Source organism: Sorex araneus, chromosome 3, assembly GCF_027595985.1.
Source record: "Sorex araneus isolate mSorAra2 chromosome 3, mSorAra2.pri, whole genome shotgun sequence".
In the NCBI taxonomy this organism is placed as follows: domain Eukaryota; kingdom Metazoa; phylum Chordata; class Mammalia; order Eulipotyphla; family Soricidae; genus Sorex; species Sorex araneus.
Window position 1 is genome coordinate 92966862 of NC_073304.1, and position 22828 is coordinate 92989689.

General features: G+C 41.4%; 1 protein-coding gene across 3 annotated transcripts in view; it reads left to right on the plus strand.

Annotated features, from left to right (window-relative positions):
* The window catches only part of SLC12A1 (solute carrier family 12 member 1), a 111585-nt gene that overhangs the window by 83297 nt on the left and 5460 nt on the right, over window positions 1–22828 (plus strand). For all 3 annotated transcript variants that reach the window (XM_055131928.1, XM_004609652.2, XM_004609653.2), the window contains exons 20-23: window positions 7654–7797; window positions 11358–11489; window positions 11730–11841; window positions 14522–14608. In XM_055131928.1, coding sequence (XP_054987903.1) covers window positions 7654–7797; window positions 11358–11489; window positions 11730–11841; window positions 14522–14608 — 475 coding nt within the window. The remainder of the gene's footprint in view (window positions 1–7653; window positions 7798–11357; window positions 11490–11729; window positions 11842–14521; window positions 14609–22828) is intronic.

Sequence of the window (22828 nt, forward strand, 5' to 3'; positions counted from 1 at the left end):
TTAGGATAAAACTCACTTTATATTTTAAAACCATATTCATATTTTCCCCTTAAAATTTTATTAATTCCTTTTACTCTTACTAAATTGAACATTTGTAGAATTTATCAATTTTATGTAAATTTTAAAATACATTAGCATAGAATATTAATGATAATTTTTTAATTTATATACCTCTGAAAAAAGATCATTTTTGAAAAAAATTTTGCTTTATTAACTTATCACTGACTTACAATTTTGTGGAATTTATTCATCTGTCTATCTGTGTATAGGTGTCACTATTTCCACAACTAAAAAAAAATCTTTCCCATATGTGGGATAAATAGGAAACATAGCCAGGGAACAACAAAGCCATTGGAACTAAAGATTTCATCTATGGAGCTTATATGGAGGGTGAAGGGGAATTGGGAGCGTTCCTTGGGACACTAGTGAAGGGAAGTGAGCTCTGAGGTAGTATTTTTTTTTTATTTCTTTATTTTTTTTTTTCTTTTTGGGTCACACCCGGCGATGCACAGGGGTCACTCCTGGCTCATGCACTCAGGAATCACCCCTGGCGGTGCTCAGGGGACCATATGGGATGCTGGGATTCGAACCCGGGTCGGCCGCGTGCAAGGCAAACGCCCTACCCGCTGTGCTATCGCTCCAGCCCCCTATTTCTTTATTTTTAATTAGAGAATCACCGTGAGGGTACAGTTACAGATTTATACACTTTTGTGCTTATACTTCCCTCATACAAAGTTTGGGAACCCATCCCTTCACCAGTGCCCATTCTCCACCACCCATAAACCCAGTGTCCCTCCCACCCTCCCCAATCCCATCTCCCCCCCACCCCACCCTGCCACTGTGGCAAGGCATTCCCTTCTGTTTTCTCTCTCTAATTAGCTGTTGTGGTTTGCAATAAAGGTGTTGAGTGACCGCTGTGCTCAGTCTCTAGCCCTCATTCAGCCCGCAACTCCCTTCCCCCACATGGCCTTCGACTACAATGTAGTTGGTGATCGCTTCTCTGAGTTGACCTTTCCCCGGAACGTGAGGCCAGCCTCGAAGCCATGGAGTCAACCTCCTGGTAGTATTGAAATGATGTCTGCATGAAAAGTATGATTACCAGTTTTGTAAATCCTGGCACCCAGTAAAGCACTGTAGCACTGTAGTCCCACTGCTCATTGATTTGCTCGAGCAGGCACCAGTAATGTCTCCATTGTGAGACTTGTTACTGTTTTTGACATACCGAATATGCCACGGGTAGCTTGCCAGGCTTTGCCGTGTGGGCGGGATACTCTCGGTAGCTTGCCTGGCTCTCGGAGAGGGATGGAGGAATCAAACCCGGTGGGACATGTGCAAGGCAAATGCCCTACCCACTCCAGTCCATAACAAAATCCCCAAACCAACCAACCAAAAACCAACCAAACAAAAAAACCCCAGTGTTTCTAAACACTCAATCAAAATGAATCAACGTACTGATTTTTAAATTTCTGTTCTGTCAGTGCTTTAATAAAATACTGGCAAATTGTCCAACCAGTAGTCAAGGAACATGAAGTCATTCATTTAACAAAAATGGTTAATAATTAACAAGCAAACAAACGAAACCTACTCAAGTGATATAACTTAATGTCTAAGCTTTTTCTTCTATCATTAAAACTTCAGCAATTCTTTTAACCTTGGAATGGAAGGAAAGTCTACTCTTCCTGTCTCTGTCTCTTTTCTTCTCTCTATCTCTTTCTATCATACTATCTATGGAATTATCAAATATGCAGGCTTTAGATTTCCTCGTGGTGACCCTTCAAGGAAAGGACCCCTTTTTCTTTCTCATTCTTCTGATGAATTTGTCAGTTACATTCCAACCTGGCCTGTACCATCAGACCCTCTTTTTTGTAACTCTGTAGAGAACTAACTTTATTTTATCTAACTTCGCTTTTTGTATTGAGACCCCCACCCCCAACATACATACACTTTTCCTTATCTCCAATCACTAACAACTATTTACTTTCTTTTCCTTTAAAGAGAAAAATACTTTTATATATATGTATCACTGTAGCACTGTCATCCGTTGTTCATTGATTTGCTTGAGCGGGCACCAGTAACGTCTCCATGGTGAGACTCATTGTTACTGTTTTTGGTTTATCAAATACGCCACGGATAGCTTGCCAGGCTCTGCTGTGCGGGCGGGATACTCTCAGTAGCTTGTTGGGCTCGCCGAGGGGGACGGAGGAATCAAACCCCGGTCAGCTGAATGCAAGGCAAATTTCCTACCCATTGTGCTATTGCTCCAGTCCTATATATCATATATGATGAACTATACTGAACAACATTGAACTGTGCTTTTATTTCAAAAACAAATGATTCTTGAATACATATTATGGGGTTAACACTAACAGAGAGGTATGGCCATAATTAAGAAGAGGGGAGGAGATATGTGAAATCTAATCATAAACTTTGCTTTTAGGCAGAACTGCATTTAGATCCCAGTTTGACATCTTTTGGCTTTGTGATCTTAATCAAATAACTCATTCTTTCTGTTTTACTTTCCCAAATGAGGATAATAATACAGGTACTATAGTTGGGATAAAAAGGAAAAAGGCTGCAGTTTGTTTGGCATTGTTCTTGAAAACAAGAAACCTGCACGCTACCCTCTAGGAGAATAATACTCTAGGGGCCATGACATAGGTATCACTGTATCACTGTCATTCCATTGCTTAATTTGCTCAAGTGAGCACCAGTAACATCTCCATAGTGAGACTCGTTGTTACTGTTTTTGGCATATCTAATATGTCATGGGGAGCTTGCCAGGCACTGCCGTGCAGGTGAGATATTCTCAGTAGCTTGCCGGGCTCTGCCGAGAGGGACAGAAAAATTGAACTTGGGTAAGCTGTGTGCAAGGCAAACACCCTATCTGATAGGTAAGAATCTTAAAATTCAATTCTGTGTCATGTCACATAATTATAGTTAGTGGAATATAATGAGATGTAGTGTCTTCTGAAGTGGTTGAATGTTATAGAACTTTTGCTGATTGAGAAATTCAGGATGGTTGTTTAAAACAAGCAGACATTCCATTTTTTTAATAAGAAGAGTTAGCAGTGAGAGATATCCCTGAAGAAGCCCGGTAAATATGGACAATAGAAATGGAAGCAGAAGACTTAGGTCACTAGCTGGACGAGCTTCAACAAACGATTTGAACTTGGGCTGTGCTTTTATTTCAAAAACAGATGATTCTTGAATGCTTATCTGAACCCCAGTTTCCTTAACATAACAATAGACATAATCCTGCTAGCTTGCCTGCATCCCAGAATTAGTTTGAGATTCAATAATCCCCAATAATCCAATAATCTCCAATATGGAAAGGGTTTTATAAAGCCTGAACATTGTAAAAGTGGTGGGAGGTGTGGGAGGAAGGAAGGGGTGAGTCATTTGCATCTCCAGCCTTAAGGAAATCTGTTTCTGTCTCTCCATTCATACTTCCTTGGCTTACCCCCTTGTGGCTAATGGTACAGTTTTACAAATCAGCTAGCCAGCACTCCTGCTGAAAGAAATGTTTTGACAGTCTCCTCTTGATACTCCACACAAACAGAGGCAAGCAGTATACCAGATAGATAATTCAGAAGAGATAATCAAAACATCACTTCTATTTAGCACAGAAACGAGGAAAGGAGGGGATGCACAGAAGGAGGCCTTAGATCATCAGCAAAATGAATAATTAAGAATTAATTCTAATGAGAATTTGCAGAATCACTGATGATCATATGCTTCTGCTTGCATCCGAGAATCTGAGCTGGCCAACCAAGCAGATTTTAGCCTTTAAAATAGACTCTGTCAATCTCTGTCTCTGAAGATATTTTGGTTGAATCGGATTTGCTCAAGCAAAGTCTGATTTTTGTCTCTCGGGCCTGGGATTTTGCAGTTTCCTCAGTCCAGGATAGGTTGTGCACATACCTTCAAGCAAATTCTTGGAGTAGCTCCCAGTTTAGTCAGCCGAGTCTGTTACAAAGTAGATTTTACCCAGTCCTTTGTCCAAGCTAGAAGACAAAAAAAACCGTGACAACTAGTAGCTAATCACAAATGCTGCACCATGCCAAATGAAGAAAGAAAGTAGGTGCCCGGAGAGAGCTCACGGACTGGAACACATGCTTTGCGTGCAGGAGGCTGAGAATGATCCCCAAGCACCAAGCTGAGAAAGTAGCATGATAATACAACTGGGTGTGATCCCCCATCAAAAGAAATGAAGGAACAAAAGAGGGCTGTGCTAGTAGGCAAGGTGTGTGCCTGACATATGCCTGACCCAGGTTCCATCTCTGGCATCCTATGGTCCCCCTGAGCATTGCTGAGTGCAGCCCTGGATGGCCCCAAGCATTGCCAAGGTAGCACAGGCATCCCTACAATGCAGTGCCTGAGCAGTATAGCATCCTAAGGCTCTTGTGTTAAACCACAGGACCGTTTGATGGGGAATCACAAGGGGGCCTCTAGGGCTCCTGAGTACCACTGAAGGAGGCCTTCCCCCAAAAAAGGAGAAAGAAAAGGAATCCTCTCCATAGTGTGGCTTTAGAAATTGTCCCCCAAAAGGTCAGACATGTGCACCTTCCAGGTGATTGAAAAGATCAGATTACCCACTGCTGTACCTTTGCATCACCCCAGAGCCTGAAAAAGCCAGAGAGCCATGCCCAGAACAGAGACTATGGGGTAGCCAGCCACAGGGCTCTCTCTTAGCAATTCTCCCTCTAAACTGTGTAGATGGGCATCACTGGGGGACATTAACTTGACATTGAACCTCTTGCCTGAGTTCTGGTTCACCTAATGCTGATGATTGGTGTTGATAAGACAGCCTGGAATAACATTTATAAGCCAAAAGAGGATTCTCTCCCCAATGGAAAGCTTACAGAATTTGGAATCAAGCAGGCCTCTTTGCATTTGACTTCTGTCACTGGCTAGGTGACATCATATAAGGGTCCTGAACCTTTCTGAGCATCAGTTCCTTCATCTACAACATGAGAATAGAGCTGGAGAATTAGTACAGGGGCTCAGGTGCTTGCCCTGAATGTGCCTGACATGGATGTGAACCCTAGTACTGCATATCATCTAAGCACTTCCAGAAATAATCCCTGAGCACAGAGTCAGGAGTAAACCCTGAACAGCTCTGTGACCCACAAACCAAAAAGTATAAAAAAGAAAAAAATGTGATAAGGATAAAAGTAACTCTCTTAGAGTGATTTGGAAAGGACGAAAGCGCAATCTAACCCCTGTGCTCAATGGGTGTGCAATAAATAATAACCACTCAAATACCTCCCAGGCTTCTCAAAATACTCATTTACTTTGCATGACTAAGCCCATTTCCAGGAGTTACATAAATACACGGTCTTATACCTGCCCTCGTTGTTTTGTTCTTTTAGGATCTCCAAAGAACTGTGAAGGCACTGGAGTTTATTCTTCCTGCCAAGTTAGAAGGGTGGGAAAGGGGAAGGATTACAATTTTCCATTTCACAGATTGGAAATCAGAGTCATAGAAAAAAGTAAAAGACTTCCCTAATGTCACAGAAAGCTTACAGCTCAGTTGCAGTTTGTCCTAACCCCCAGGGTCATGCAACTTTGTTCACCTTTTGAAGCCAGGGGAAACCCACTCCTGCCTGAACTTTAATACCATGCATCTAGTTTCACAAATTTTCTACTGCTGCTGGTCTTGAGAACCCTTTGAAGCTTCAGGGAAATCACATGGGTGATTTGACCTTAAATCTCATGCCACTGGCAAAAGATTAATGGCTAAGACCTGGAAAGGAGCCAGGCAATTCTGTGGAGCTGACGAGCAGGCTCATCGAGGGATGTGACTGTCCTGACAGATTTAGTTAGTACATAATTGATCATTCTAGAGTGTGTCTAGCTTCGCTTCCCAGATAGATAAGACAGCATGCTCTCGTACGGTTGACATTTACAGAAGCCAGGCCAGCGTTTTGAAATACTGATTCTAGGCTTCCTACTGTCCTCCTTCCAACACCGCTCTCTTTTTCTGAGGCTCTGTTCTCAGCAGGCAGTAAGGTGAGAGGGTCTGACAAAGAGTTGCCCTGGTCTGGTATAAACAGGAGTGCTCATTTGGTTTAGACACTTTCAGGAGACTACTTTTTTTGTTGTTTTTTTCTTTTTTCTTTCTTTCTTCTTTTTTGCCTTTTGGGTCACACCCAGCAATGCACAGGGGTTACTCCTGGCTCTGCACTCAGGAATTGCCCCTGGTGGTGCTCAGGGGACCATATGGGATGCTGGGAATTGAACCCAGGTCGGTCGCGTGCAAGGCAAATGCCCTACCTGCTATGCTATTGCTCCAGCCCCGAGACTGTTTTTTTATTTATTTGGTTTGACTTAGGGTTCATACTCACAGGTGCTCAGGGGTTACTCCTGGTTCTGCACTCTCAGAAATTATTCCAGGTGGTGCTTGCGGGACCATATGGGATGCTGAGGATCAAACTTGGGCCAGCCATGTGCAAGGCAAGCTCCCTATCCACTGTACTGTATCACTTCAGGTCCCAAGTTGACTACTTTTAAAGTCTTCTTTCTCCTGAATCCATGCATGTTGAGGTCAGAGCAGGATGCAACCCATTATGTAGCAGATAGAAATTTTTCGTCAGCACCAGATTCTCAAAAAAAAGCAAATTGAATCAGAAAGAGAAGGAAAAATACTGGATGATCTACAGACATGTGGAGTATAATGAAACAAAGTGAAGGACTAGACAAAGGCCAATGAAGACAAACCTTAAGCATCTGTTCATAGACTTAGTCTGCTAAACTAGGGAAAGTTGGGGGGTGAGAAAGGACAGCACTGGAGGGATATTGCCACTCTGGTGTTGGGTGTGATGCCATGATAGTATGTGCCCAAAACATTAATATCAATTTTATTGTCTGTAATGATGCTTCAGTTTAAAACACATACATACATGCATCAAAGGCAGTCAGGAGCAGCCCCTAAACTTTGACCAGGGATCTGAAGCCTAAATTGGAAATATTGCCAAGTTCAACTCTTACTCCTCCACATTCCTTTTAGAAATTTACACTGTGAAGGCCCTGGTACAGCCACAGCTTTTGTTCCTTTCACTTTGTCTATTCCAGAAAGTATTTTGCTTATCAGAAATCACCGCTGGTGAATATTTTCCCTGTAGTTTGTAGGTAGAGCCCATGCAGTTTATTAAAAGATTTGCTTATCTTTTCTTTATTCTTGTTCTCCAGTCTAATTTTAGATATCAATTCAAGGAGGCTTTGTTATGTGCCCAATGTATATTCAGTATATTTCTGTCCCTTTGTGTTTACTTTACTCCAGTTGTAAAATATCTGAGGTGGTAGGTCAGGTCAGTAAATCAGTGGTTTTCAATGTACAGCATCTGATGTATAGTGACTCTGGACTTTTGGGTTATGCCAAGAGCAAACAAAAATGGCATTAAATAGCCTGCCTTGCCTATTCAAATAAAACCTAGTGACTTTGTGAGCTATAATTTGACACATGGGGCTCTTTTCCTGAGCTAGTTATTATTTCTAAATACAGCTTACTGGCTAACACTTTTGTAATCATTTAGAAAAATCATATTCTTAGAATTACTTTATTGCATGGGTACCATCTCTAATAGAAAATAGTTTATAAGTATTCCTAGAAATGGTGTTACTCTGAGTTGTGATTTTGTCTTCTTTCACCAGATGAATTAGAGAAATTAGAACAGGAGAGACTGGCTTTGGAAGCTACTATCAAAGATAATGAATGTGAAGAAGGAAGTGGGGGCATCCGAGGCTTGTTTAAAAAAGCTGGCAAATTGAACATTACCAAACCAACACCTAAAAAAGGTAAGCGTTTTTGTTTTTGTTTTTTTCTTTTTGGGTCACACCTTTTCAATACACAGGGGTTACTCCTGGCTCTGCACTCAGGAATTACTCCGGGCGGTGCTCAGGGGACCATATGGGGTACTGGGAATCGAATCCGGGTCAGCCGCATGCAAGGCAAACACCCTACCTGCTGTGCTATCACTCCAGCCCAAAAAAAGTAAGTGTTTTTAACACTTCCCCGGGAAGGCTAAAAATGAACCATGACCGGGATCTGGTTAGAAGTCACCTGTAGTGTTGATACAGTGACTGTAGTAAGGATTAAAGAATATTTCTTTTGAGAAGGTGACATAGGGCAAAAGGTGGAAGCGACTGTTTTTATCAATAACATAAAGCCCTGTTTGGCATCTTACCATTAAAAAAACCCTATTTTTAAGTGATAGTTTTTTATTCAGTCTCACAATCTAGATGTTACTGGTGCCCACTAGAGCCAATGAATAAACATCGGGACGACAGTGCCACAGTGCAGTTTTTTATTCAGAAGTAGTTTGGGTCCATGAAATAATATAAGAACCAGTACCCAAAATGGTTGGGTACTTGTTCTTACGTTATATACCGTCCCTGCCCTTCCACAAATATACCACACTCCTTGAAGATGTTTCTGGAGATTAGAAGACCATTACAGTTGAATGAGTTCAGCTCAAATTCTAGTTTGACAAAAGCATCTTTCTCACAAAGCAGAATTCTGACCTTGGAACTTCACTGATATTTGTAGATTTCTGATGAATAATATACTTATCTCTGAATGTCAGGTGTATGTTACAGGAATGGAGAATCATATAATGAGGGGTGATTCAAACATCCAATTTTGTTTTCTTTCTTTTTGAAAACTGTTTTCCTTCTGAAAACCCTACTGGTTTAAATTTCATAAGGGCCACAGTGCCATCTGCAGGTAGAAACTTAGAATTATGCTATTTGTATATTCAGGGTTTGAATCACAACAAGAATTCATAAGAAATTATCTTTCTTGGCCTGACAGTTCAAGAAGGGTCTCCAAGTTAAATAGTCAGGTCTTTATTAAGACTTGGCTGGATTTTCTCTGCATTGCTGTGAGTCAACCTTGCAAAGAATTTCTTTACAGAATGCATCTACCGTGTGAAAAAAAAAGTAGTTCTTTGTGACCATGACCGAAGAACAAAATTCACTTAGAATATTCTTAGGTATTTACATAAAATGATAGGAAATTTAAAGATTGCTAAGTGTGTCTTCAAGTACCCATAAAATCCCATGGGAGGGGCTGGAGCAATAGTACAGTGAGTAGAGTGTTTGCCTTGCACGCAGCTGACCTGGGTTCAATTCCCAGCATCCCATATGGTCCCCTGAGCACCACAAGGAGTAGTTTCTGAGTGCAGAACCAGGAGTAACCCCTGTGCATTGATGGGTGGGACTCAAAAAGCAAAAAAAAAAAAAGTCCCATGGAATATGTAGGAGAGCCTAAATTGCATGGTTCACTTTTAAAATGACATTTTCTAATATAAAATGATGTGTTTGAATCTACAGTTGGTTGCACTTCAGGGATTTCAGTGTACAAAATATTAGAATAAAAATCTATGTGCCAATGCTATCTTATTTTCTTGCCAATTATTTGCTTTAATACTAAGAGGGGTTCATTATATAATATAATACAGTATATATTTATTTTATTTTTGAGAGCATATCCAGGGTTGTTGGGGTACCACACAATGCAGGAAATGGGACTCAGGTCTCCAACACACACGGTATATGCCCTTCAGCCATTTCCCCAGCCTTTAAATCCGCTATATTCTTTGGTACAGCCTGGAATACAATAGACTGTTTAGCATCCTAGCCCAAGACTGTTGACTCTCTGATGGGAATGCAGGCAGCAGTAATGCTCTCACAAATGAAAGCGGCATTTATTCACAAAGCCTGTTTCTGCAGCAGAATCCTTTGGCAAAAGTGTACCCCTCAGAAAGTTAACATGTCTCATTGTTTAGAAAAACAACGCAGTGTTCTGTTTTATTTCCAACACCTACTATTTCAAACACATCTCTAATGCCCTGGGCTGGGCTGGCATCGGTTGACAATTCTTTTAAGTTCTACACCAGGCCCTGCTCTGCCTCCAGGATCTCCTACGCTGAAACGCTGGATGCTTTAATTTGCATGCAAGCAGGGGCAGAGTTTGGTCCATTTTGTAAGTGTATTTACTTTCTCCCCTAGCTGTCCTAGGGAAATAGAAACAACATATGATAATTGCTTGGGAACTGACAGCTCCAAACACGAAAACAGAGAAAGGCAGAACAAAGCATCTTCAGAACCTCTTAGATCAGAGGCAGCGCTGAAGAGGCTGTCAGCTCGACTCCTAGCACTTCCTTGCAACAACTCTTTGAAATAGTGCAGTGAAGTCACAACTTTCAAAGAAGTGGAAATGAGAAAAAAAATATAGATATATGGTTGGAGCAAAAGAACCCAACTACTAACAAATAGGACCGAGGATCTTGCTGGCTCTGGGTCGGTTCCTGGCTTTGCTTTCATTGTATACCCATCTTAGGGTGCAAATAGCCTTACATCCCACCCACTCCTGAGTATTTTGTGTTGTCTTAATTATAATTCAAGTAAAGGTATTTTGTCTTTCCCTATTATGGATTGGTTTTCAAGTTATTAACAGAGATACAAGTAGCTCAAATACAAAACTTTACCTTTGCTTCACAAGACATCTTAAAAGAAAATAGAGAAGGAAGCCAGACTGACATTGTGAAAGGGTCATAGAGAGTCAAATACATATGGCCCCTAGTAATATTTATAAACCCGACATTCAGACTGCCCCAAAATTGCTCTCAAATGAGTCAATTGCCTAATTAATTTTTTTTAGTTCATCTCTAGAAAACCAACCACCACATGCTCTACTCCTAGTAAATCTGAAAGTAAGATCGAGTTATATTTAGATAAATTGGAAACTCTTGGCAACTGTATTAGATAATTTAACCACATTTCATGACTAATAATTCCTCTCTGAGACAGATTATACTGAGGACCTGAAAATAATCCACTTGCTCTGTAATGAAAACTGCAATTATAAAACCAGTATCTTTTTTTTTTCTTTTTGGGTCACACCCAGCAATGCACAGAGGTTACTCCTGGCTCATACACTCAGAAATTACTCCTGGCAGTGCTCAGAGGACCCTATGGGATACTGGGAATCAAACCCAGGTCGGCCTTGTGTATGGCAAATGCCCTCCCCGCTGTGCTATTGCTCCAGCCCCTCACTGTTGCATTTTACAACAGTTAAGGGTTCAATATTTATTTCCCCTTTTCAGAGAACAGAGATCATTGGTTGTTCACATAGAAGTACAAGAAGCAGAAGCGGGCTGGGGGTTGTGGCTCAGCCAGTAGAACTTGTCTCATATCTGTGAGGCCCTGGGTTTTCTTCTCTAACATCACTTCCCCAGGCAACAGAAACAGACACAAATTCATGGCCCTTCAGTTTTCCCAAGCAAAGGAAGTAACCATGTTTCTTACCCAGAAAACAAATAAGAAAAAGAACATGACTTTCTCTTTCGTTACAGACAGCGGTATCAACACCGTCCAGTCAATGCATGTTGGGGAGTTCAACCAGAAACTTGTGGAGGCCAGCACTCAATTCAAAAAGAAGCAAGGAAAAGGCACCATTGATGTTTGGTGGTTGTTTGATGATGGAGGTAAAAAAAAATTTCAGAATCAGCACTGGGAAGCATAGTTTCTATGTTGATAAAATTAACAAACTGCATGGGAAGGTATCTGAAAACGATACCGGTTAAAGAATAACATTTCAGTGTTCTCTAAAGATTTTAAATTATTGAAGAGCTATGAATGTGGGAAAAAATACAGATATAAAATGAGTTTTTTACTTGAAGTTAGATTTACTCATCCTTTTTGTCATCGTTTGCTCCTGTTTTTAGGGTTAACCCTTCTCATCCCCTATATCTTGACACTCCGGAAAAAATGGAAAGATTGTAAGTTAAGAATCTATGTCGGAGGAAAAATAAATCGCATTGAAGAAGAAAAAATTACGTAAGTCACATCACTCAGGCATTAGAAATTTGGAGGCATTTGCTCACATGCTTTAATGTAAAGAATGTTAGGTGGGCTGGAGTGATAGTATAGCAGGTAGGATGTTTGCCTTGCACGTGGTCAACCCAGGTTCAATACCCGGCATCCCATATGGTTCCCCCAAGTACTGCCAGGAGTAACTCCTGAGTGCAGAGCCAGGAGTAACCTCTGAGCATTACTGGATGTGATGACCCCCCCGCAAAAAAAAAAAAAGAAAATGAAAAAGAACGGTAGGTATCCTTGAAACACAATCAATTATCTGTGTGATTTTTCTCATCATGGTCTCCAAGTTATTTTATCCCCTGCTATAAACGCTTTCAAAAAGGAATTGGGACACCTGGAATATAGCCCAAAACACTGAAAAACATGCTTTGCATGAGGGAGCTATTCATCTCACCCCCAGAACTCCAAGGACCCCAATGCACTGCCAGGAGTGCCCACCACCACCAAAAATAAGGAATTTGAAAGACTGGGAAGAAAGTACAGTGGGTAAGTCCCTTGCCTTGCATGTGGATAACCCGTATTTAATCTCTGGTACTACATATAGTTCCCTAAGCACCACTGAGCCCAAAACCAGAACTAAGCCCTGGAACCATCTGTGTGACCCCCAATACCCACAAAATAATTTGGCATAGAAGCTTTACCTTGGTTTTGAATGAAAATATCATTATATGTGTCATGTTATTTTTTGTCCGGACTCATAAACATACCCCCAAAGTGGGGAGGAATTGGGATCCAAGACTTTTTTGGGGGAAAGTTCCAAACCTGTCAATTCCAGCTGTTTTCAGTACAATGAAGAGAAAGCAGATGGGCCCCACCTGTCCTGATCAACTATCCTGGTCCCATCCCGACACCACAGAGCAATAGGACATAACCATCAACTGAAGCTGGGTCCCCAGGATCTCATTTTTAGCAGGAAAGAGTTTATTCAAATAATTGTTGAGAAACTCTTCATTAAGAAAATAAAATTGGGGCTGGAGTGATAGCACAGCGGGTAGGGCGTTTGCCTTGCACGCAGCTGACCCGGGTTCGATTCCCAACATCCCATATGGTCCCCTGAGCACCGCCAGGAGTAATTCCTGAGTGTAGAACCAGGAGTAACCCCTGTGCATCGCCGGGTGTGACCCAAAAAGCAAAAAAAACAATTAAGAAGTCTTCCTTCCTAATGTAGGGCTGAAGAGCTGATTGCAACAACAGTGTCCCAAGCAAGTGGCTTTTCCAGAATGTTCCGTGACAAGCTGGAATTTTACCTTCAACAGCTGGTCTCATACAGCTCACCTAGTTCCTGACCTGCTCAGTCTCAGAACTGCTACTTCCAGACTCCCAAATGAATTATGGGTTCTTACTCAGGAATGTTCCTATTTTTATCCCCACTCCCTCAGGGATAGCATACAGATCTATTATCTAAATCTGTATTAATATTTCATTAATTTTTTTTAATTTTAAGGATGAGATGGGGGCAGCACATCCAGCAATGCTCAGGGGTTACTTCTGGCTCTTCTCTTAGGAATTAACTCCTGGTGGTGCTGGGGGACCATTGGGAATGCCAGGGATCGAACCTGGGTCGGCCATGTGCAAGGCAAACATCCTACCCACTGTACTATTGCTCTGGCCCCAATATTTCATTAATTTTAAAGAGAGGCATATTAAAATAGAAATAAGCATGATGTCTGTAATAATTATTTTCTAATGCCTCTGGTATTCTATTGAGATAATTGATCACATTTAAAAACAGTAGATGAGATCTGTGAGTGTTGCTCAACCTATTCTAACTGGACTTTCCAACCTTGTTTCCTTCCTACACCCCCTCCCCATTTATATGATTTAAACCTGGCCTGTTTGGAATATTCTGGAGAACCACAGGGAGCCATATGGCTCCCAGCTTAGAAATTTAGGATTAGATTACAATGTGACATTAACGTTAAATTCCCTGATTTCAAAGTCTTTCCTTTGGTTAAGAAGAAAATTCTTTGTCTTAAGAAATACTCACTGAAGTGTCTAGAGGTAGAGAGGCCTGGTATCTACAAGTTACTTTAAAATAGCAGGTAGCTGTAAAATAAGAAAAGTAGGAAAAAACAAATAAAAAGTTAAGATGGAGATCAGTGTGAACATACACAAAAAGAGTGTAATCAATCAAATGAGGCAAAATACAAAATTTTGATAAATCTTCATATATTTCAATTTTCCATAACTTTGAAATCATATAAAAATGGTCAGGTGCCAAGAGAGAACTTCTAGAAAATGATGAAGTGTTATAATTATTGCTTGTATATAAACTAGAGTTTATTAGTAACTCTACAATAGTTATCAGTAAGATAATTCTCAAAACTATAAAACTATTCTTTTTTTTTTAATGCTGAGAAGTGTGGATGGCTTTACATTACCTTCCCTGAAAGAGGAACGCAGAACTGGATCTGCTCTTCCCAGTGTCTGGGCCAGCAGTCATTTCTCTTTGCCTCCTATACTGGCCCAGTCCACGCTTAACATAGCTCTCAAGTGCTAGAATGAAAATCCAACACTAACAAATGCCTCTGTCTGAAAACAAAAACCAAAATAAGACACCATTGCTTTGGCTATCTCCAGCAAAAACCTCTTTGAAATGAGTTCAATGAAAATGACAAAGTATTTCTTATCTTTTCAGAATGGCTTCTCTTCTGAGCAAATTTCGAATAAAATTTGCAGACATCCATATCATCGGTGACATCAACATTAAGCCAAACAAAGAGAGGTATGAAACATACTATGAGTTTCATTGTTTATTAATAAAATTGTGCACATTCTCTTTTGTGCTGATTATAAAAAGATAAAAACATTATGTATGTGCTGCCATGACTTCATCATAGGATATAGTAAAAAGAACTTCCTAAAATCCTAATGCAGAGGTATCAGGTATGTTCTAAGAGGGAGAAAATGGGAGTGTGGGAAGGAGGAGAGGAGTGGAGATTCATGCTGTTAGCATTTTTGAATTGCCCTGTGGTTTGAGATTTCCATGGTGGCCAAAGTATCAGGTATCACCAGGTCAGGTGATTCTGTCCAGAGAAATAGAGGTGTGTTTTCATCATTTAAAATTACTGGTGGGGGGGCTAGAGCAATAGCACAGCGGGTAGGGAGTTTGCCTTGCACGCGGCCGACCCGGGTTCGATTCCCAGCATCCCATATGGTCCCCTGAGCACCGCCAGGGGTGATTCCTGAGTGCAGAGCCAGGAGTAACCCCTGTGCATCGCCAGGTGTGACCCAAAAAGCAAAAAATAAAAAAATATAAATAAATAAATAAAATTACTGGTGGGGCCTCCTGAATGGGAACTGTGGTGAAGAAAATGTGGAATAACTTGTGTCTTACCTTGACACAATGACAGTACTGATGCTCCCTAGCCATTTCAGCTGGAGGATGCTGAGGACTAAACACGTAGAGCCTCTTAACTCAGTAACTTTAGTAGTACTAAGTCAAACTGACTGTGACCTCTGGATTGGATTGGGATGAATATGATTTGTGTGGAGTGCAGCGCCAAGAGTGAGAGTACAGAGGACCACCAAGGCTCAGGAAGGTTCTCGCTGGCCTACTGGAAACCTCATTTATCTTGGCTCTCCTCTTTCCTTACAGTAATTGATAAATTACAATTCTGTTTTCCCCAAGTACTCTCACCTCTCCCATGCTTTAGGTTCATTGTTTTCCTATAGGAACCGAAAATCATTCCATTTTCAAATTGCATCCTTATTGATCAAGCAATAAACTCTTGACCTTCATGTTATTTGAGGGTATCCGTGAAATTTCCAAAGCTACCAATCAGTTTAACGGGCTTTATGAAACCCCCTCCCTGTGACAAGAGAGCTAGAATCTGCAGGGTTGACCTGGGTTCTCACTGTGTTTCAGATGTACCACTAATGTCTAATATTCCAATATATCTATAGCTATCAATATTTGAGAAAAATTAAGAACAGATTTTATTTATTTATTTTGGTAAATGGAATTAGCATTCTTACATTAACTAAATTCTCATGCAATCATCTCTAGCAGCTGTCCACATTTTAAAGTTTAAAGACTTTTTCCCGCCTACTGCTTCTTGTTTAAAGACTAAGTTCTCAGGCATTACCTCTGTCATTTGCAGGAATCTGGTCAATCAGTCTCATTATAATACCCTAAATGTTGGAAACAAATTCTCTTTCCTAACAGCAGGGACCTTGGGACCCTCATCCCTCTTGTTACCCTTACATGTGCCATATAGGTCTGGGGTTCTGCAAGTACAAGCCCTTTGCTGTTGTCTAAAGGGCAGACCTGCTAGTTAGTCCCTTAATCACTGCCTTTCTTTAAGCCCTGACGCAGTGCTGGGAACTAATTCATTCTCTCTTTCTTATAGCCAAATTCTTGCTGCTGTTATCTGTCTTATCAGCTGTTAAGGTCTGTCTGTGCTACTGATTCATTTGTTTGGTTTTCTCTGCCCAAGTTCTTGTTTCTCTTACTCTCTTCACGTTAGTCTCTTCCCTGCTGCCACCATCACTCTCTCTGCAAACCCAGCTTTGCTCTTTGATCCCTGGAGATGATGATGTGTTTTTCATTCCCACTTGCCATGTCTCCTCATTCTTTGAGCATCAGTCAGAGTCAAAACCTTTTCATCATACTGCCCCTGATCTCTGTTCCCTGGTACAAACTCCATACATAAGAGTGAGAAACACAGGACTGAAGTGATAGTACAGAGGGTCAGCCAGCCAGAGTTCAATCCCTGGCATCCCATAGGGTCTCGTAGGCCCTCCAGGAGTGATCACTGACTGCAAAGCTGAGACTAAGCCCTGAGCACCACTGAGTGTAGCCCCCAACAAACATAACAAAATTAAAACATGAGCAAGAAATAAATGACTAAGCCTTTTCACGTATATCCTAGCACCTAAATTTGATTTTATCTTTTACTTCATTTTTGCTTTTTTTATTTTTTTATTTTTTGCTTTTGGGTCACACCCAGCAATGCACAGGGTTTACTCCTGGCTCTGCACTCAGGAATTACTCTTGGTGGTGCTCAGGGAACCATATGGGATGCTGGGAATCTAACCCGAGTCGGCTGCGTGCAAGGCAAATCTCCTACCCACTGTGCTATTGCTCCAGCCCCCTAAATTTGATTTTGGACACCTGTTTAATATGTTTCACCAAACCTCATCATGCAATTAAAACAACTACTTCCTTGCATGGACTGGAGTGATAGCACAGTGGATGGGCGTTTGCCTTGCACGTGGCCAACCTGGGTTCGATTCCTCTGTCCCTCTCGGAGAGCTTGGCAAGCTACCGAGAGTCTCCCGTCTATACGGCAGAGCCTGGCAAGCTACTCGTGGCATATTCGATATGCCAAAAACAGTAACAAGTCTCACAATGGAGACGTTACTGGTGCCCGCTCGAGCAACTCGATGAGCAACAGGGTGACAGTGTTACAGTGCTACTTTCCTGCATGCATGATATCCATTCCTGTCTGGCACCCCTTTCCCTTAACTATTGCCAGGTGTGGCCCCAACCACCACCACCACCAAGAGAACAAATTAGTTTTCATAATTCTGGAGATTTTTCTCTCTGATAGTTCAAGATCCTTGGAAGGTATAGAAAGACAAACTCATCCCTACTGTACTGAAAGAATCCTTGTACGCATTCGGGTGTGAAGATGGAGGCCCCTTGAGAAAAGCAATGTCAGCTCCTACTGCTGGCATAATGCGGCAAAGAACAGTCAGATCTGACGATGGCAGCTTGTGTATAAAGGGAGAGTTGGGAAGGGACAGTAGTCATGGAGTTTGTCTCTCCAGTGACACGGGTTAAATCATCTGGCCCCTTCCTGAAAAGCATCTTCTCAGTCTGAGAAAGAATTCTTCCTCTCAGTTCTCTCAAGCCTCAAGCACTGGCACCATTTTAGCTCCCACAGGGCCCTTCTTGGCCAAACTGCCCAGCTCTATCCATTCTTTTTTTTTTCTTTTTGGGGTCACACCTAGCAATGTATAGGGGTTACTCCTGGCTCTGCACTCAGGAATCACCCTTGGCAGTGCTCAGGGGACCATATGGGATGCTGGGAATCGAACCCAGGTGGCCACGTACAAGGCAAACACCCTACCCGCTGTGCTATTGCTCCAGCCCCTCTGCTCTACCCATTCTAATCACTGCTCTTCTCTGGTCACTGGGTCACACATAGTTTGTCAAAAATAGTTTGTCTATGAGTGTCATGCTGGAAGCTAATGTTGAGTGCCCTTAAAGTGCCTTTAATAAAGCTTTCAGCTACCCGTAAAATATCAGTATGTCTTGATGAAGACTTTTTATCATAGACACGTTATCTATAAATATGATAGGGCAAGGGTGAAGGGAGAACAAAAGCAAAATTAATGAAGAAATAATTGAGCCCAGAGAAACTGGAAGGCTTTCCTGGTTAAAATCATTTTTAATTGTAGAGACTGAATTCAAATTCATAGGCCAAAATGACAACCATCTTTATATAGAAATCAAAGAGAAACTAGAAGCAATTAACTAGATAATTTAGTTTCAAGATGTGAGGGTGGTTACAAAACAAGTAGTACATTATTTTGAAAGGAGAGACTTTATATGAACTTGGAGTTTTTAAACAGTTTAGAATTTTGGGGGGCTGGACCAATAGCACAGTGTGTAGGGTGTTTGCCTTGCACACAGTTGATCTGGGTTCGATTCCCAGCATCCCATATGGTCCCCTGAGCACCACCAGGAGTAATTCCTGAGTGCAGAGCCAGAGTCACCCCTGTACATCACTGGGTGTGACCCAAAAAGAAAAAAAAAGAATTTTTCAATATGAGGAACTAGGGTGGGGAAAGCAGAGAAACTATGCCTTTTAAAAATTGAATTAATTTTTACATTTACTAGCATGTAATTCTTGGGCTACTTTAGCACTGATTTTAAAATCCTTTAAAAATAATGAGGCTGGTGAGGGCAGGTTAAGATTGGAAAGGAACCAGGATATTGGTGAAGGGAGGTCACACTGGTGGTGTTGGAACACTAGGTGTTTAAAACAACTGTGTAATGAACAACATTGTAAATCATGGTATTTTTAATAAAAATCAATTTAAAAATTGAGGCTTAGGAACTGGCAAGATAATATAGGATTCAGGCACATGTCTTGCATGCAGCTGACCCTGGTTCTATCCCCAGGATCACATGGTCCCCTGAGCATCTCCAGATACAGAGCTTAGCAAGCTCCCTGAGCACTTGCAGGGGTGACCCTGAGAATCCTTCATACCATGGGCCCAAGTGGCACCACATTCTGGGGGCCTCATATTGAGCTTCCGGTCCAGTTGACTGAGAATAGCTGAGAGGAATCTCTAGACCTTCTGAGCACTATCTGGGAAATCCCATCCCCACAGAAAAAGGAGAGAAATTTACTGAAAATCAAAGTAGAAATCATTTTTGATTTTTGTTTTTGGGGCACACCTGGCAATGTGCATGGGTTACTCCTGGATCTGCACTAAGGAATCATTTCTAGTGGTATTCAGGGGGATCATATGGGACCATATGGGGTGTAGGGGATGTTGGTCAGATGCGTGGCAAGTGTCTTATCTGTTGTACTATCTCTTTGACCCCCAAAGTAGAAATCTTATGTCTTTAGACTCCCTAGCTAGGAGATAGAAAAATGGCCAGCTCAAAACTGAGCCTTAAGAAATCAGAGATGAAGAAATCAGAGATGAACAAAGGCAAGGCTCAGTAAGGGCTCAGGAAAATTAGCAGGGCAAATATAGCTCATTATAACCTACTGTGTCATTTGGTATATTTCAATTGCAAGTAAAAGAAAACTCAGTGATTTCAGTAATAAAAATTATTGTCAAACATAACGAATAAACCCAAATATATTTTGGCTTTCAAACAAAGCTTGATCTAGAAGGTTAATTTTGTAATCAAGGACTGATTCTTTTCCATTTTCTCTATTCTACCTTGCATTGCAAAATCATCAATCCAAGCTGATTTGGCTTATGAAGACCAGAGCATTGCCAATAGCAAGCAGTACATAGCTGCTCCTTCTTAGGCAAAGAAAGGGGACATTTGTCTCTTTTACATCATTGAACTCAACTCCTAAGTATCTTTCAGGTTGTACCAAACTAGTCACTGAGACATTTAATGGCCAATAGAATTCTTGGCTCCTATTGGCAGATTTGTGTTGGTTTAGCATCCTTCCTGGCCCGTGACTCTAGCAGCAGGAATGTAACAGCTAATTGGCTGATGTCAGATATAGATCCATTCCCATCTAATTTTTTTTTTTGCTTTTGGGGTCACATCTGGTGATGCACAGGGGTTACTCCTGGCTTTGCACTCAGAAATTCCTCCTGGCAGTGCTCAGGGGACCATATGGGATGCTGGGAATCTAACCCGGGCCGGCTGCGTGCAAGGCAAACGCCCTACCTGCTGTGCTATCACTCCAGCCCCACCCATCTAAATTTTAATGGCATAGCAGCATAGTATGGAGTCTGGGGGCTTAGCAGCAACCTCTACTCTACCTTCCATTTCTTAGGAAGCTTTTTTTTTAAACAGAGTTTGCAACATCTTTTATTTTTTCTTTTTGGGTCACAAACGGCGATACTCAGGGGTTACTCCTGGATCTGCACTCAGGAATTACTTTTGGCAGTGCTCGGGGGACCATATGGGATGCTGGGGACTGAACCCGGGTCGGCTACGTGCAAGGCAAACACCCTACCCACTGTGCTATCGCTCCAGCCCAAACACCTGGACTAAGATGCAAAGAAAACTCTGACCCTGTTCAAAATGACTAACCTGAGTCCTTGTGGCTATTCAGTAAAATAAAGGCCTCTCTTTTACAGGACATGGCATACTTTTCAGAGTAACATTCTCCAACTAGTTACAATGACCCTTACACCAGTCCTCACACTGACATCCATTGAAGAATACTCACTCCTCCAAACCGACATCATTTCCCTCATAGATAGACAAAGTCAAGGAAGATCATGGAAGAAGATCTTCCTTCTTCCATGATCAAGGAAGATCAAGGAAGATCTGGGTAGAGCCAAAACCCAGGGTTTTCTCTCCTAAACTAGCATCTTTCGATTGCATGGATTACAGCCAGAGGTTTCTAGTGGCATGGTATTATTGAAGAAATAACAAGAATAAATACTGTGTGGTTGAACGAACAGTAGGGTGAATCAGTCCCATTTCCTTCCTCATGTTCCCTGTCATTCTAAAGTCATCAATGGAAAGAAAATCCACCACATTTCCTATCTTTTTAATCTCATAATAAAGGCACACTGCTAAGGACATCTTATTCCTTGATAATCTCTGCACTCAATCTGTAAATCCTAAACCAGTCTACCTGATGTTATTATTGAATTCACCACTTCATATTTTAATTTCCTAATCTAACAGCACATTAATTCCAATTATCCCTCATTTCAAAGTTACTAAATTATAGATGAGCTGCATTATATGAAATCAAAGAAAATTGCTTGTATTTGAGATCAGCTTGTAGTAGCATACTGAAAATATCTAGTTTGTTTTGTACTCTCATTTAAGAAGTTAATTTTAGGAGAGTCTTTTTAGATTTTTTTCTGTGATGGGGTTGGGCATTCATACCTTGCAGTACACTTGCAGTTCAGTGCTGGGAATTGAACCCATGACCTTGCACCTATCCTCTACCACTGAATCCCATACCTAGATTTTGATTCTGTTTGGGGGCTACTTCAGGCAGTGATAAGAACTACTTCTGGCTCTATGCTCAAGAATGACCCTTAAAGTGCTCAGGGACCAAATGTGGTGCCGGATTTTAAAACCAGGGTTGACTACATGCAAGACAAGTGCCTCAACCTTCATATTATCTCTCCAGCCCCAAAGCTCCGTACCTAGACCCTTATGAGATTCTTATGAATAAATAGGATTCTAATGAAAGACAAATTTCCAGAATTTAAAAAAATAGTTCCAATGTTTTGAGATATTGCTCCTGCTTACTACTCAGTTGTTTACTTACTACTGGATTGCTCTAAAGTGGCCTTAGTTTTTTGATGAATAAAAAATGTTTAGCATTTCAAGGCTAAATGTTTATTCAAGGCTAAATAAAAAATGTTTAGCATTTCATGTTCAAGGCTCTTTTTGGTTTGGTTTGGTCTGGGGGCCACACCCTGGCGGGCCCAGGGCTTATTCCTGGCTTTATACTCAAGAATCACTCCTGTTGGTTGACCAGGGCACCATATGGAATGCCAGGGATCAAACGTGGGTTGGCTGCATGCAAGACAAGCACCCTATCCGCTGTACTATCACTCCAGCCCCCAAATGTTCAGACTTAAATTACTACAACTCACAACTGGAGTTCCAAAATCTTTCCAGTATTGTTCCTAGATCCCATACTTGTTATTAATTTGTATAATTGTATTTTTAATTTTTGACTTGTATTTCAAATAATATTTTAGATAACATGGTTATAATAGTGTCAACATTTACATTTTGATGTAGCAAGCTAGTGCATGCTCACCACATTTCACCACAGTCCTTATGTTACTTATAGATGGCCTCTTACTTCTCCCCCACACCTCCCCACACTGCTTGGCAATTTGAATTTTTTAATAGAATAAAATGGCCTCAGATGTCTGGGCTAGAGCAGTAGCACAGCAAATAGGGCGTTTGCCTTGCACGCAGGTGACCCGGGTTTGATTCCTCCATCCCTCTTGGAGAGCGCGGCAAGCTACCGAGAGTATCTTGCCTGCATGGCAGAATCTGGCAAGTTGCTCGTGGCATATTTGATACTCCAAAAACAGTAACATCAAGTCTCACAATGGAGACATTACTGGTGCCCACTCGAGCAAATTGAGCAATGGGATGAAAGTGACATTGACGGATTTTTAGATGTTAAAATACTTATTTTTCTGCATTTCTCTTTTTCCAGGTGGGGTCTTGGTTTGGGTCATGCTTAGTGGTAGTTGGTGGCTATTCTCAGTTCTGTGCTCAGGGGTCACTCCCTGTGATAAT